The sequence below is a fragment of the Diplodia corticola genome (assembly GCF_001883845.1).
Source record: "Diplodia corticola strain CBS 112549 chromosome Unknown scaffold93, whole genome shotgun sequence".
Taxonomy (NCBI): Eukaryota; Fungi; Ascomycota; class Dothideomycetes; order Botryosphaeriales; family Botryosphaeriaceae; genus Diplodia; species Diplodia corticola.
In genome coordinates, this window is record NW_017971572.1 from 59,704 (window position 1) to 70,106 (window position 10,403).

The 10,403-nt window shown below is 56.6% G+C and overlaps 4 protein-coding genes across 4 annotated transcripts; 2 read left to right on the forward strand and 2 right to left on the reverse strand.

Annotated features, from left to right (window-relative positions):
• Nucleotides 1-692: 692 nt before the first annotated feature.
• On the forward strand, nt 693-2,612 carry BKCO1_9300020 (serine carboxypeptidase; the record flags this gene model as incomplete). Its single annotated transcript, XM_020279967.1, has 5 exons — nt 693-909; nt 959-1,073; nt 1,122-1,169; nt 1,230-1,367; nt 1,424-2,612. The coding sequence occupies 5 exons, from the start codon at nt 693-695 to the stop codon at nt 2,610-2,612; spliced, it is 1,707 nt and encodes a 568-aa protein (XP_020125374.1).
• A 1,776-nt stretch (nt 2,613-4,388) lies between these two features.
• BKCO1_9300021 (methyltransferase) lies at nt 4,389-5,563 on the reverse strand (the record flags this gene model as incomplete). Its single annotated transcript, XM_020279968.1, has 4 exons — nt 4,389-5,192; nt 5,250-5,358; nt 5,413-5,450; nt 5,504-5,563. 4 exons carry the CDS (start codon nt 5,561-5,563, stop codon nt 4,389-4,391), a joined length of 1,011 nt encoding a protein of 336 aa, XP_020125373.1.
• A 1,359-nt stretch (nt 5,564-6,922) lies between these two features.
• On the reverse strand, nt 6,923-7,930 carry BKCO1_9300022 (ankyrin repeat domain-containing protein 50; the record flags this gene model as incomplete). Its single annotated transcript, XM_020279969.1, has 1 exon — nt 6,923-7,930. The coding sequence occupies one exon, from the start codon at nt 7,928-7,930 to the stop codon at nt 6,923-6,925; it is 1,008 nt and encodes a 335-aa protein (XP_020125372.1).
• Nucleotides 7,931-9,701: 1,771 nt separating this feature from the next.
• BKCO1_9300023 (endo-beta-xylanase) lies at nt 9,702-10,393 on the forward strand (the record flags this gene model as incomplete). Its single annotated transcript, XM_020279970.1, has 2 exons — nt 9,702-10,148; nt 10,236-10,393. Coding segments are annotated over 2 exons (605 nt in total), but the record flags the coding sequence as incomplete, so codon positions are not given.
• Nucleotides 10,394-10,403: the final 10 nt, after the last annotated feature.

Below are 10,403 nucleotides of genomic sequence, written 5' to 3' on the forward strand. Positions count from 1 at the left end.
CTCGTATCTTGGTAGAGCCAAATTCACTAGTCCACCGTGAAGTTCCTATCTGCACATGCCTGCGTGGGGAACCAAGGACCACTCTCTGATGAGCGTCAGCAGAGGCAGTGCCATCAACCCCGGAACAAGCGTGAGGCTCTTCCTTCGTGCGCCGCCGCAGTGAATCAAGCATTACCATTCGCCTCTAGTACTTGATTGCGCCCCGCACGCCCCTACCTACGTGGGCCGGCAGCCGGCGCCGTTGTGGCCCCTAGCAAGCAACCGCTGCCACACCGTTTGGATTCTCGAACCATAACACCAGCGGTAATGCCGTCTCATCGGATCGGCGAATGGCGACGACGGAGCGGCGGGGATCAGACGCATCACTTGCCGCCTTGCGCCGTAGTCTCGTTTCAACTCCAGAGCCAGAACGGCTGACTCAGACCTGCGCCTTCATGCACCAGCAAACAATGACGCCTTCGATTCATCTAAGCCGGATGATCCGCCAGCCCGACCGCCCCAGATGAACTCCGCCACGCCTGCAGCTCCTGCCCCATTCCGCTAGCCGCAGCCGTGCTCGTTATCTCCGCCCTGCAAATAATGGCGCGCCCCGCAAGACCTGCAAGGTACTGGCCCGCGGCCGAACACCTTATAAGCCTGCTGCTCCGCGCCTCGAGTCTCCACGCCCAGCAGTCTTGGTGTTGCTTGTCAAGATGAAGCCTTCGTTTGCATTGCTTAGCGCCGCCCTGCTCCCCTTCGCTGCCGCGAAGCAGGGCCGCGGCCCCCTCCACGCCTTCCAGCGCGCCGACGAGGTCAAGAAGGCCTTCTTCGCAAAGCACGATGCCGAAGCTGCCCAGGCCCGCTCTGCCGCCGCCGAAATGCCCAAGCTGCAGAAGCGTGCCTCGCCGTTTCTCACCAACAAGACGCAGTGTATGCACCACAACACCAACCCAAATATCCTATGCTCACCGCTTCCCAGCCTTCTCCGTCGACGGCACCGCCATCCCCGACGTCGACTTCGACATTGGTGAATCCTACGCCGGTCTCTTGCCTATCTCGGACAATGCCAACGAGACGCGGAAGCTGTACTTCTGGTACGTGCACCTTTCACCGCCATTGATAATCCCGCTGACCAGATCCAGGTTCTTCCCGTCTACGAACCCCAACGCTACCGACGAGATCACCATTTGGTATGCATGCTGCAATTCCCAGACTTCTGTTTGACTGCCTTTGTTGACTGTTTGCTGCAGGTTCAACGGTGGCCCCGGCTGCAGTTCTCTCAGCGGCCTGCTGACGGAGAATGGCCCGTTCACCTGGGAGGCCGGTACCTACGCTCCGGTGCAGAATCCCTACACCTGGGTCAATCTGACAAACATGCTTTGGGTCGAGTAAGCTTCCTAAACTCCCGAGCTTGCCGGGCCATCCGTTTAACTTTTACCCCTAGACAACCCGTCGGTGTTGGCTTCTCCCAGGGCGAGCCCGACATCACCAACGAGCTCGAGCTCGCCAAAGAATTCGCCGGCTTCTACAAATCCTTCGTCGACACCTTTGACGCCCATGGCAGCAAGGTCTACGTCACCGGCGAGTCATACGCTGGCTTCTACGTCCCGTACGTGGCCAACGAATTCCTCAACCGCAACGACACGGACTACTACAACCTCGCCGGCATCGCCATCAACGACCCCATCATCGGCGACGAGGTCCTGCAGCAGGAAGTCATCGTCCCGCAATACGTCGACTTCTGGTCCAACGTCTTCTTCCTCAACGAAAGCTTCACCAAGGACCTCCACGCCACGGCCGACGCCTGCAACTACACGTCGTACCTCGACACGTACCTCACCTTCCCGCCGCCGCAGGAGTCTTTCCCGCTTCTTCCAGACCCATACAGCGACGAGGACGCCGCGAGCTGCGACCTCTGGGACCTCGTCTACACCGCCGCGCTGGAAGTGAACCCCTGCTTCAACATCTACCACATCACCGAAACCTGCCCGCACCCCTACTCGGTGCTCGGCATCGTCAACAGCGGCGACTACTCGCCGCCGGGCCTCGAGATCTACTTCAACCGCACCGACGTCAAGCGCGCCATCAACGCGCCCCTCGACACCAACTGGGCGCAGTGCACCGACAAGAACGTCTTCGTCGGCGCCGGCGACCAGTCGCCCGGCCCCGCCCTCGACGGCACGCTGCAAAACGTCGTCGAGCGCACCAACAACGTCATCGTCGGCAGCGGCAACCTCGACTTCATCCTCAGCACCAACGGCACCCTCCTCGCCCTCCAGAACACGACGTGGAACGGCCTGCGCGGCTTCCAGGAATACCCGGGCAAACCGCTGTACAGCCCCAAGCACGTCGAGTACTCGGGCGGCGCGCTCGCCGGCGCCGGCCTCCTCGGCACCTGGGGCAGCGAGCGCGGCTTGACTTTTTACCAGACGCAGCTCGCTGGCCACGAGTTGCCCGGGTATACGCCCGGCGCGGCGTATCGCGCGCTCGAGGTCTTGCTCGGCCGCGTGGAGGATTTGAGCGTCGTGGGCGACTTTACGACGCAGCCTGGTACGGGATTGAATGTGGGGAACGTGTCGGAGGCGGTGCAGGTCAGGAGGAGTGGGGAGATGGGGTTGGAGTGGCAGCTGTGATTTGGGTTTTGAGGGAAAGGGGTGATGATTGATGTGCTTTTGCTCATTTTTCTTAGATGGATGGGCTTTTGGGGGTTGAGAGGAAGAGGGGGGGTTATGATTGGTGGTGGTGGTGACGTAAACATTTAATGTATTGCTATGATCGGATGAACGTGCTTTGGGTTGCGTCCTGGGGGGAGCTGAAGCGTTGGTGATTGTTTCGTTCTCTTTCTTGGATCGGGTCATGTGCCCGGACTTTGATGTGAGCCTTGAGCACGTGTATAGGTGCGTTCAGAGATTATATTCGACTACTCATAAAACTGTGTTCGGGTATCACATCTACACCGCCACAGGATCCACAGTTCTACTGCTCTCTCCTACTGTGTCTCCGATGAAATTTAAGTATTACTGGTGTGTGTTCTTGCGCGTCGATCTAGTCCCTGTGTGACACACACACCGGTACGATGGAGTTCACAACGCTCATGTCCCAGTGATGTTAGTGATGAGCATCTGCGTGCAGGAAGACTCACGAACATCAGCATTACCCAGCCACGCTGCTTCACAAGTCATCCCATGCTCCTCGCCTGCCTTTGGTAAGTTGGAGACGGCCCGCTTGGCTTGGAAATAAGATGTGCATACTTTTTGCGGCTTCTCTCTGTGTGAGGCTTAGCATAGATGTAACAATTTATGTACAATCTCCTGTCTGATGGCGTTGATGCTGTTGATGGCCGAGAGAGAAAGCGGGTGCTGAACGCCTGCATCGTTAAACGTTGCTTTCTCAGCATCTTCTGGAGGGGCATTGGGATGCGTTTCTAAGGCAATTCCTATGAAATCGCCGCAACGAACAATCTTCCAAGTAAAGTTTCCATCGTCCATGGGTCAGCCAGCTCTAGTTGATGGGTCTTAAGTTGGCCAGTCTGGTAGGGAAAGCTCTCAGCCCGCGGTGATGTGGTCTTCTAAACTTTCCTGCGGTATATCGTCATGTGAAAAGAACATTGCAGGCATGTGAGTGGTCCTTTGAGAAACACATCAGGGCATGGGTGTCGTGGGCGTGAAATCGCTGGGCAACTGCGGCGTGCGGAGGTTCTGATTGGCTCAAAAAACAAGACGAATGAGTCGGTACTATACTCGACCTTCTCGCCCCTTTCCACGCTATGCATCTGGAAACGATGAATCGCGGGCGAGGACGGTATATGAACTCAACCAGCGATCCGTAATGTTTTCTAATCGAGAAGTCGGGTGATTCTGAATCCCGAACCCGAGAGACCACCGTCAAACTCCCAGTGATTGGACCAGAGCACCGACAGCCAACCAGCCAACCAGCCAACCGCAGACCTTCTGAAGGCCTCTCACCGCTCACTCACGCACCAAACCCAACCACGAAGCGAGCTCGAACCATGCCGCATACCATAACGCCATCACCGTCGCCATCGACTACACTATGCTCGACGAGAACACGTACGCGAAGCATACGGATGTGGTCATACCACTGTACCGCCACATCGCCGCCTCCAGCAGGAAAGGCGCGCTGCTGGCGTGAAGCCACTACTCGTGTTATTATCGAGTGAGATCAAAGATCATGGCGAGACTGGCCTCGCTGAGGATCCGGAACTCGGGCCGGCGGAGTGCGCTGTTGCCGTGTTACCAAAAGGAAGGAAGAAAAACGAGCGATCAGTTATTGACGACAGAAGAACAACCATATCCTCCCCATCGCCACCGACTGCGGGTATGAAACTAAACGCAAAAGCGCAAAAAAGAATGGACCGCCCCCGAACCAAACCCCCCCTCCCCAACTGCTCACTCGTCCTTGCCCGGTTTCCGGCCCGTCACAACACGCAGCGTATTGTAGCCATGGAACTTCGTATTCCTCAAGTCCTTCCGCGCGCCCGCCAGCGCCACCTCCATCTCCTCGCTCGTCCACCCCAGCAGCTCGACCAGCGTCCCCAGCGCATACGGCTTCAGCGCGTCCAGGAACTGGGCGAGCTGGAACCTGCCGATCTTCTTGAGCTCGGGGTCCTTGGGCCAGGGGTTGAACGGCAGCTTGAAGACCTGCTCCGTCACGTCGACGAAGCCGGCCTCCTCCATCCAGCGCTTCATCCTGGCGGGCGCGTGCATCGTGCGGCCGCACTTGTCCATGGCGTCGCGGATCGTCTCCTGGAGGACGTACAGCGCGCACGTGGCCGGAAACGACCCGTCGTCCGACTGGCTCGTCGTGTCCGTCTCCTTGGCCTCGAGCCAGCCGCCGGGCCGCAGGTTGTCGAAGCACTGGCGCAGCAGCGCCGGCCAGTCGCCGATGCACGCGTTGAGGTTGACGAAGTGGACGAGGTCGAACTTGTCGGCTTCCGACGTCGTCCACGGCAGCTCGACGTCGTCGACGACGAAGCGCACGTTGGGCGGCACCCACGACGGCTGGATCGGGCTGATGTCGATGCCGAGCACGTCGGCCGACGGGTAGGCGTCGGCCACGTCCATGGCCCAGATGCCCGTGCCGCAGCCGAGGTCGACGATGCGCTGCGGGTGGGGGATGGGCGCGAGGATCAGGCGGCCGCCGAGGAGCATGCCGTAGATGTGGTGGATGAGGTCGCTGCGATCACATTCGGCCTGGAGGGGGGCGGGTTAGGGGCTCGCTCGCGGTTGGTGAGGTGTTGGGGGCCAGACCTCGTCGTTGGGTAGGAAGTATTTGGAATCCTTGTAGGCGGCATAGCGCCGGCCGTTCTTGTACTCGTAGTTGAGGATGGACGATGTCAGCGAAGTGAAGTCGCTGTGGCTGTGAGACGATCAGCGTGGTGGAGAAAGCGCAGGGATGGGGGGATTGACGCACCCGTCGCTTTCGTCGAGAGCCGAGTCCCTGTCATCTGTCTGCGCCGGGTCAGCGGGGGGTTGACGATTGGCGCAAGGAATGTGTCACGCACATCGGCCTCGATGACGGCATTGTCGGCGTGGCCTGCAGGGACGGCAGGATCCTGACACATGGTGAAGCGCGAGGGTGGGTGTGAAGAAATTTGTGGACTGGAATGCAGTGCGGGGAACAACAGAAATGTACTCTCGGGATCCGGGGACACGGAACGTCTGTCGATACGATGGGCGGCGGAGCGAGAACTGTTTTGTCGACTTGGGCCGACGCTGGTGATGGATCAGGCATGACAGTCGGCTGATCAGTGCCCGCGCTGTGCCGCAGCGCCCCACCTTTGTGCTTTCCGCCTTGGGCCGCCCGGCTGGAAGCTACCTCTTCTTCCCCGTTTTAGCGTGTTAGAGCCTATACCAGCTTCCGATGCCGTTGGCCGTTCCTCTCTTTGTCTCTCATGGGCCCTGGTAAAGCGAAACTCCTGGGTGATTTGGATTTTACTGACGAGTCAGTCAGGCGTCCAGTGTCTTGCTTGCTTCATTCCCCCTTCTTTTCGGTGCAGCCTCATTTGTCTGCTCTTCTCCAGATTGAGGTCCTTGCTCTGCCCTCATCACGGCAGCTCCGTTGGTCACTCTTTCCTTTGCTGCACTGCCCGGCTCGCCACACAAATCCTACGTCTCCCTATTCTTGACCTGTCCATATATATCGCTCCTACCTAATTCGTAGTGATGCTTAGATCCATCGAGTCCCAAACTTTCGTCGGTAAGATTCTTATGTGAATGCGAGCCGATGCGGCCGATGTGAGGCCTTACAGAACATTGGTCTGACTTCGAGCAATGCTTTCGGGACCCTTGCCCGGCGAAGTTCGACTACAAAGCCGGACTTCGGGAAGCCTTTGCACCCTTGATCCTCATCCCACTCCTGATTCCTGCCCAACTTTTGACCTTCATCTGATTCATTTCAGTTGTCGAACTCCTCGTCTCCTTTGTGCAAAACTCTTCAAATTGGCCCCAGTTGACAATAGCTCCGTTTTCCGTTAAAAAGCTCACACTCTCCAAGTCTCTTCGTTCGTATGCGATGTCAAGTGGCTTCATTTTCTCCGCGCCACCATGAATGGGGAACATCTTGTTCTGCCTACCTTCCAGAAGACGTTCAAGGCAACAACTACTAATACCAGCATCGCACGCATGCCACAACGGAGAGAGCTGTTTCCAATAAGCTCCTGTCATCTACTCTACTTGGAACAAGAGTCTTGCATGAGCCACCCGCCTGAATTGGCTAAAGTTGGCATCTTACGCCAAGGTAGTTGGCAGAAGGGTCGCAAGGCTCTAGCCATTGCTTTAGGTGAGACAGCTTCCGGTCAGTGTTCATATCTCTCACTGTTGAATGGATTGCGGCAATGGGACGCTCGACAGTAACAATGTTCTGTTCAAATTACAAAAAGCACTCAGCTACGTATCCTGCCACGTTTCGACCTTTAAAGGGACTAATGGTCTCCTACGACTTCGAGAAGCCTTTGCTCGGCTCCGAGCTCGTTTGGCGTAACCTTCAACAGAAGCGCCTTCGTATAAGCCGCAGCCACCATGGCGGCATACCCATGCCACGCATCGTTCTTGTGTGTGTCGGAGTAGTCGCAGATACCACGCACAACCAAACATGGAAAGTGGTTCATCAACCCCGCCGCTTCCATCTCGAAGCAGAGCACCCCGTTGTTTTGAGACAGATTGTCCCTTATCAGTGCGTCCTTCATGAGGCTGTTCGCCGAAGCGATGATACCGTGGAATATCACCGGATCGTGCTCCCGACTCGCTCGATCCGGCCGATCAACCAGATTTTGAGGTTCATTGCCGCAAACATGGATGCAGCTTTGAGGAGGCTGTCCTGGAAGGTGCTGATGAATGAAGGTGGACTTGTAAAGTCGGTCACTTGCCACATCCGGCTGTCCGTATTTCTGGCGCAGTCTCTCATGGCTCGCAAGAGTTTCTTCTATGCTTGTGGCGATGTTGTTCCCGAGAGTCCGTAAGTCTCCCGACAAAGCATTGACAGCGGCGAGGAGGACGGCGGGCGTTTGATTGAGGTGGCCGGTGTGCTGAAACGTCTTTTCCTGGATGGTTTTTCCGAAATCGTATTGGAAGACACCGCCAGAGTGGCCCTGGGGGGTGCTGACAACGACATCACCGAGACGTACGTCGTTCATAGCATTCGGAGCCCCGCCGCCGATGCCCACCATCAGCCCAACACGAATGTTTGGGAATGAGTGGAGCATATCCTTCGCCACACTTGTTGCAGAGGTCGTGCCATACTCTCCAGCGGGCAAGACTGCGAGCACAACGTTGTGTTCTCCTATCCGTCCAAGCTGGTAATAGTTGCTGTCACCCTTGGCGACGCTCTCTGGGATTCCATGAAGTTCGTCCAGGAATACTTGTGCAGCCACCAACTCGGTTGTCAGGGCACTGATCCAACCCACAGTGTATTGATCGTTCGGGAGTACCATTGTCCAGAAGTTTGAAGAGATTGGTGACTTGAAATGAGGAAAGAATTGACCAAGGATGTTTGGAGACTTTGTACTGGGGCGCGCTGTATATATATCCACTTGTGGAGCTTTCTTTCTTTCTTTTTTTTGAAAAGAGATAACTGGGGAAAATGGGCCACATAAGCGCCTGGCTCCACAGTAGATTGTGACTTGGCAAAATCCGTCCGATTCATGGACTGCTGATCTATGGAGGTTGATAGGTCTCCGCCTAGGCAGCACTTTGGGGGCCATTTTACCTTTCCTATGTCGGAGTTATAAGCCGACGGGGCATTGCGTGCTCCCAATCAAGTAACCCTATTAAACGCTGTGCCGAGTCTGTAGAGCTCGGGATTCTCGGAGTACCGCACTAGAGTATAGTGCCCTTCGTCGGCCATGTTCGTAGTGGAATAGATCAGTTAATGGAACGCAAATTCTGCACGCTCCATGTTGGAGTGGCCCAGCGGCTAACGAGCATGATTTTCCTCAGCTGAGGTCTGGGCTGAGGCACAGCTCGATACCCCCGGGTGAGCTAAGCGCGGCTGTGGCGCTCAGGCGCTCAAAACGTGGGGCCTATACCTCAACATCGTCTTTCTTCGTTATTGGGCTTTCGCATTTCTTGAAGTTTTATCTATCAGACTTGCTTAAGCGAGCATCATCTCTATTCTTTCACCGACTGCTTGGAATATGCGACAAGCTTAGTGCTGACAGGACGGAAAAACTGTGCCGTTTCTGTCGTGGTATAGAGTCGTCAAATTCACGCCCTGAAGGCTTGCTTTTTACAGTATCACACCGATGAACTGAGTATACTCCCTGCATGCAAAGTGTCAAAAGCCATCATCGGCAGTGCATCTAGATATCGTCAATTCTTCCTTGGGTCTCTTCCTTTCCAGAGACACCCCTCCTCCTTGCCGGTCATCCGTTTTGTTCCATATATCACACCATCAGTTGTAGACCATAGTAGCCGCCTGAGAAACGCGTCAAGGTCTTGATGGAAAGCATAGGACATCAAGGTTCACCTGCGGTAGCATTCTCAGCAAGTATCGCCGAGAAAAGCCGGTAGTAAACGGACAATATCCTTTCAAGAGTACATCAACTGGCCACGCTTGTTCTCCACGATATCTGAGCACAGTTCTGCAGCCGTATAATCAAGGGATAGCACTCTGGTATCTACTTGCCCAATTGCATCGCTCGCGCATGCACACGTCGGCACGCCCCCGTCAACATCTCGACAGAGACTGTCTCTCCCACAGAATCTGCCGATTCACACATCACGATTCACATTTGGCAGATGTGGTCAGAACAAAAGCCTGTGGTCCTTTAGGCAAATTTATCGCAGAACGGCATACGCACGCCGGGTTATACCACGGATAAACGCCGACGTGCTTTCTCCCAACGTCGAAATTACCCGGCTACTCTACTTTTTATCCATTAATCAACTCGGAATTGCGTGCCGAAAAGTAGAGGGGCTCTGAAACTCTTTTGGCTCTGACCGCCAGGGACAGAGCCAATCAGCGACAACCGTGTAGCGTATCCTCCCGCTGAAACGCGTTTCCGCCGCCGCCGGGCCTTCGCTTCGTACACAAGAGTTTCCTGGGATATTCCGGGCCAAGGTGTGATCCAACTCCCTTGGTGACACCATGGACAGTTTACCACTCGGCAAAATGGTATATAAATCGCAAAGACTTCGCCCAAGAACGACTCCCGACAGCACGACTCCCTGATCACCCCAGACCCTCAGCCCCCTTTTCCCAAGATGCACGGCTCCACCGCCCTCACCCTGCTCGCAGCCTTCCCGGCCACCTTCGCCATCGTGCTCCCCCGGCAGGCGGCATCCAGTATCAACGATGCGTTCGTGGCCAAAGGCAAGAAGTACTTCGGGACCTGCACGGACCAGGGGCTGCTGAGCAGCGGGCAGAGCGCGGCCATCATCCAAGCCGACTTCGGGCAGGTGACGCCGGAGAACAGCATGAAGTGGGACACGATCGAGGCGACGCAGAACAGCTTCAACTTCGCGGGCGCCGACTACCTGGTCGACTGGGCGACGGCCAACGACAAGCTGGTGCGCGGGCACACGACCGTGTGGCACTCGCAGCTGCCGACGTGGGTCAGCAGCATCACGGACAAGGACACCTTGACCGCCGTGGTGCAGAACCACGTCTCGACCGAGATCGGGCGGTATGCGGGCAAGGTCTACGCCTGGGTACGTTTGTCACGCTGCTGCACGCGCGCTGCTCCCTCGATCAGTATGGCGCCTCGACCTCGCTGACACTGCGCCACCGCAACGCAGGACGTCGTTAACGAAATCTTCAACGAAGACGGCACGCTCCGCTCCTCCGTCTTCTACAACGTCCTCGGCGAAGACTTCGTCCGCATCGCCTTCGAAGCCGCCCGCGCCGCCGACCCAGCCGCCAAACTCTACATCAACGACTACAAGTACGTCGTCGTGTCCCCCCCC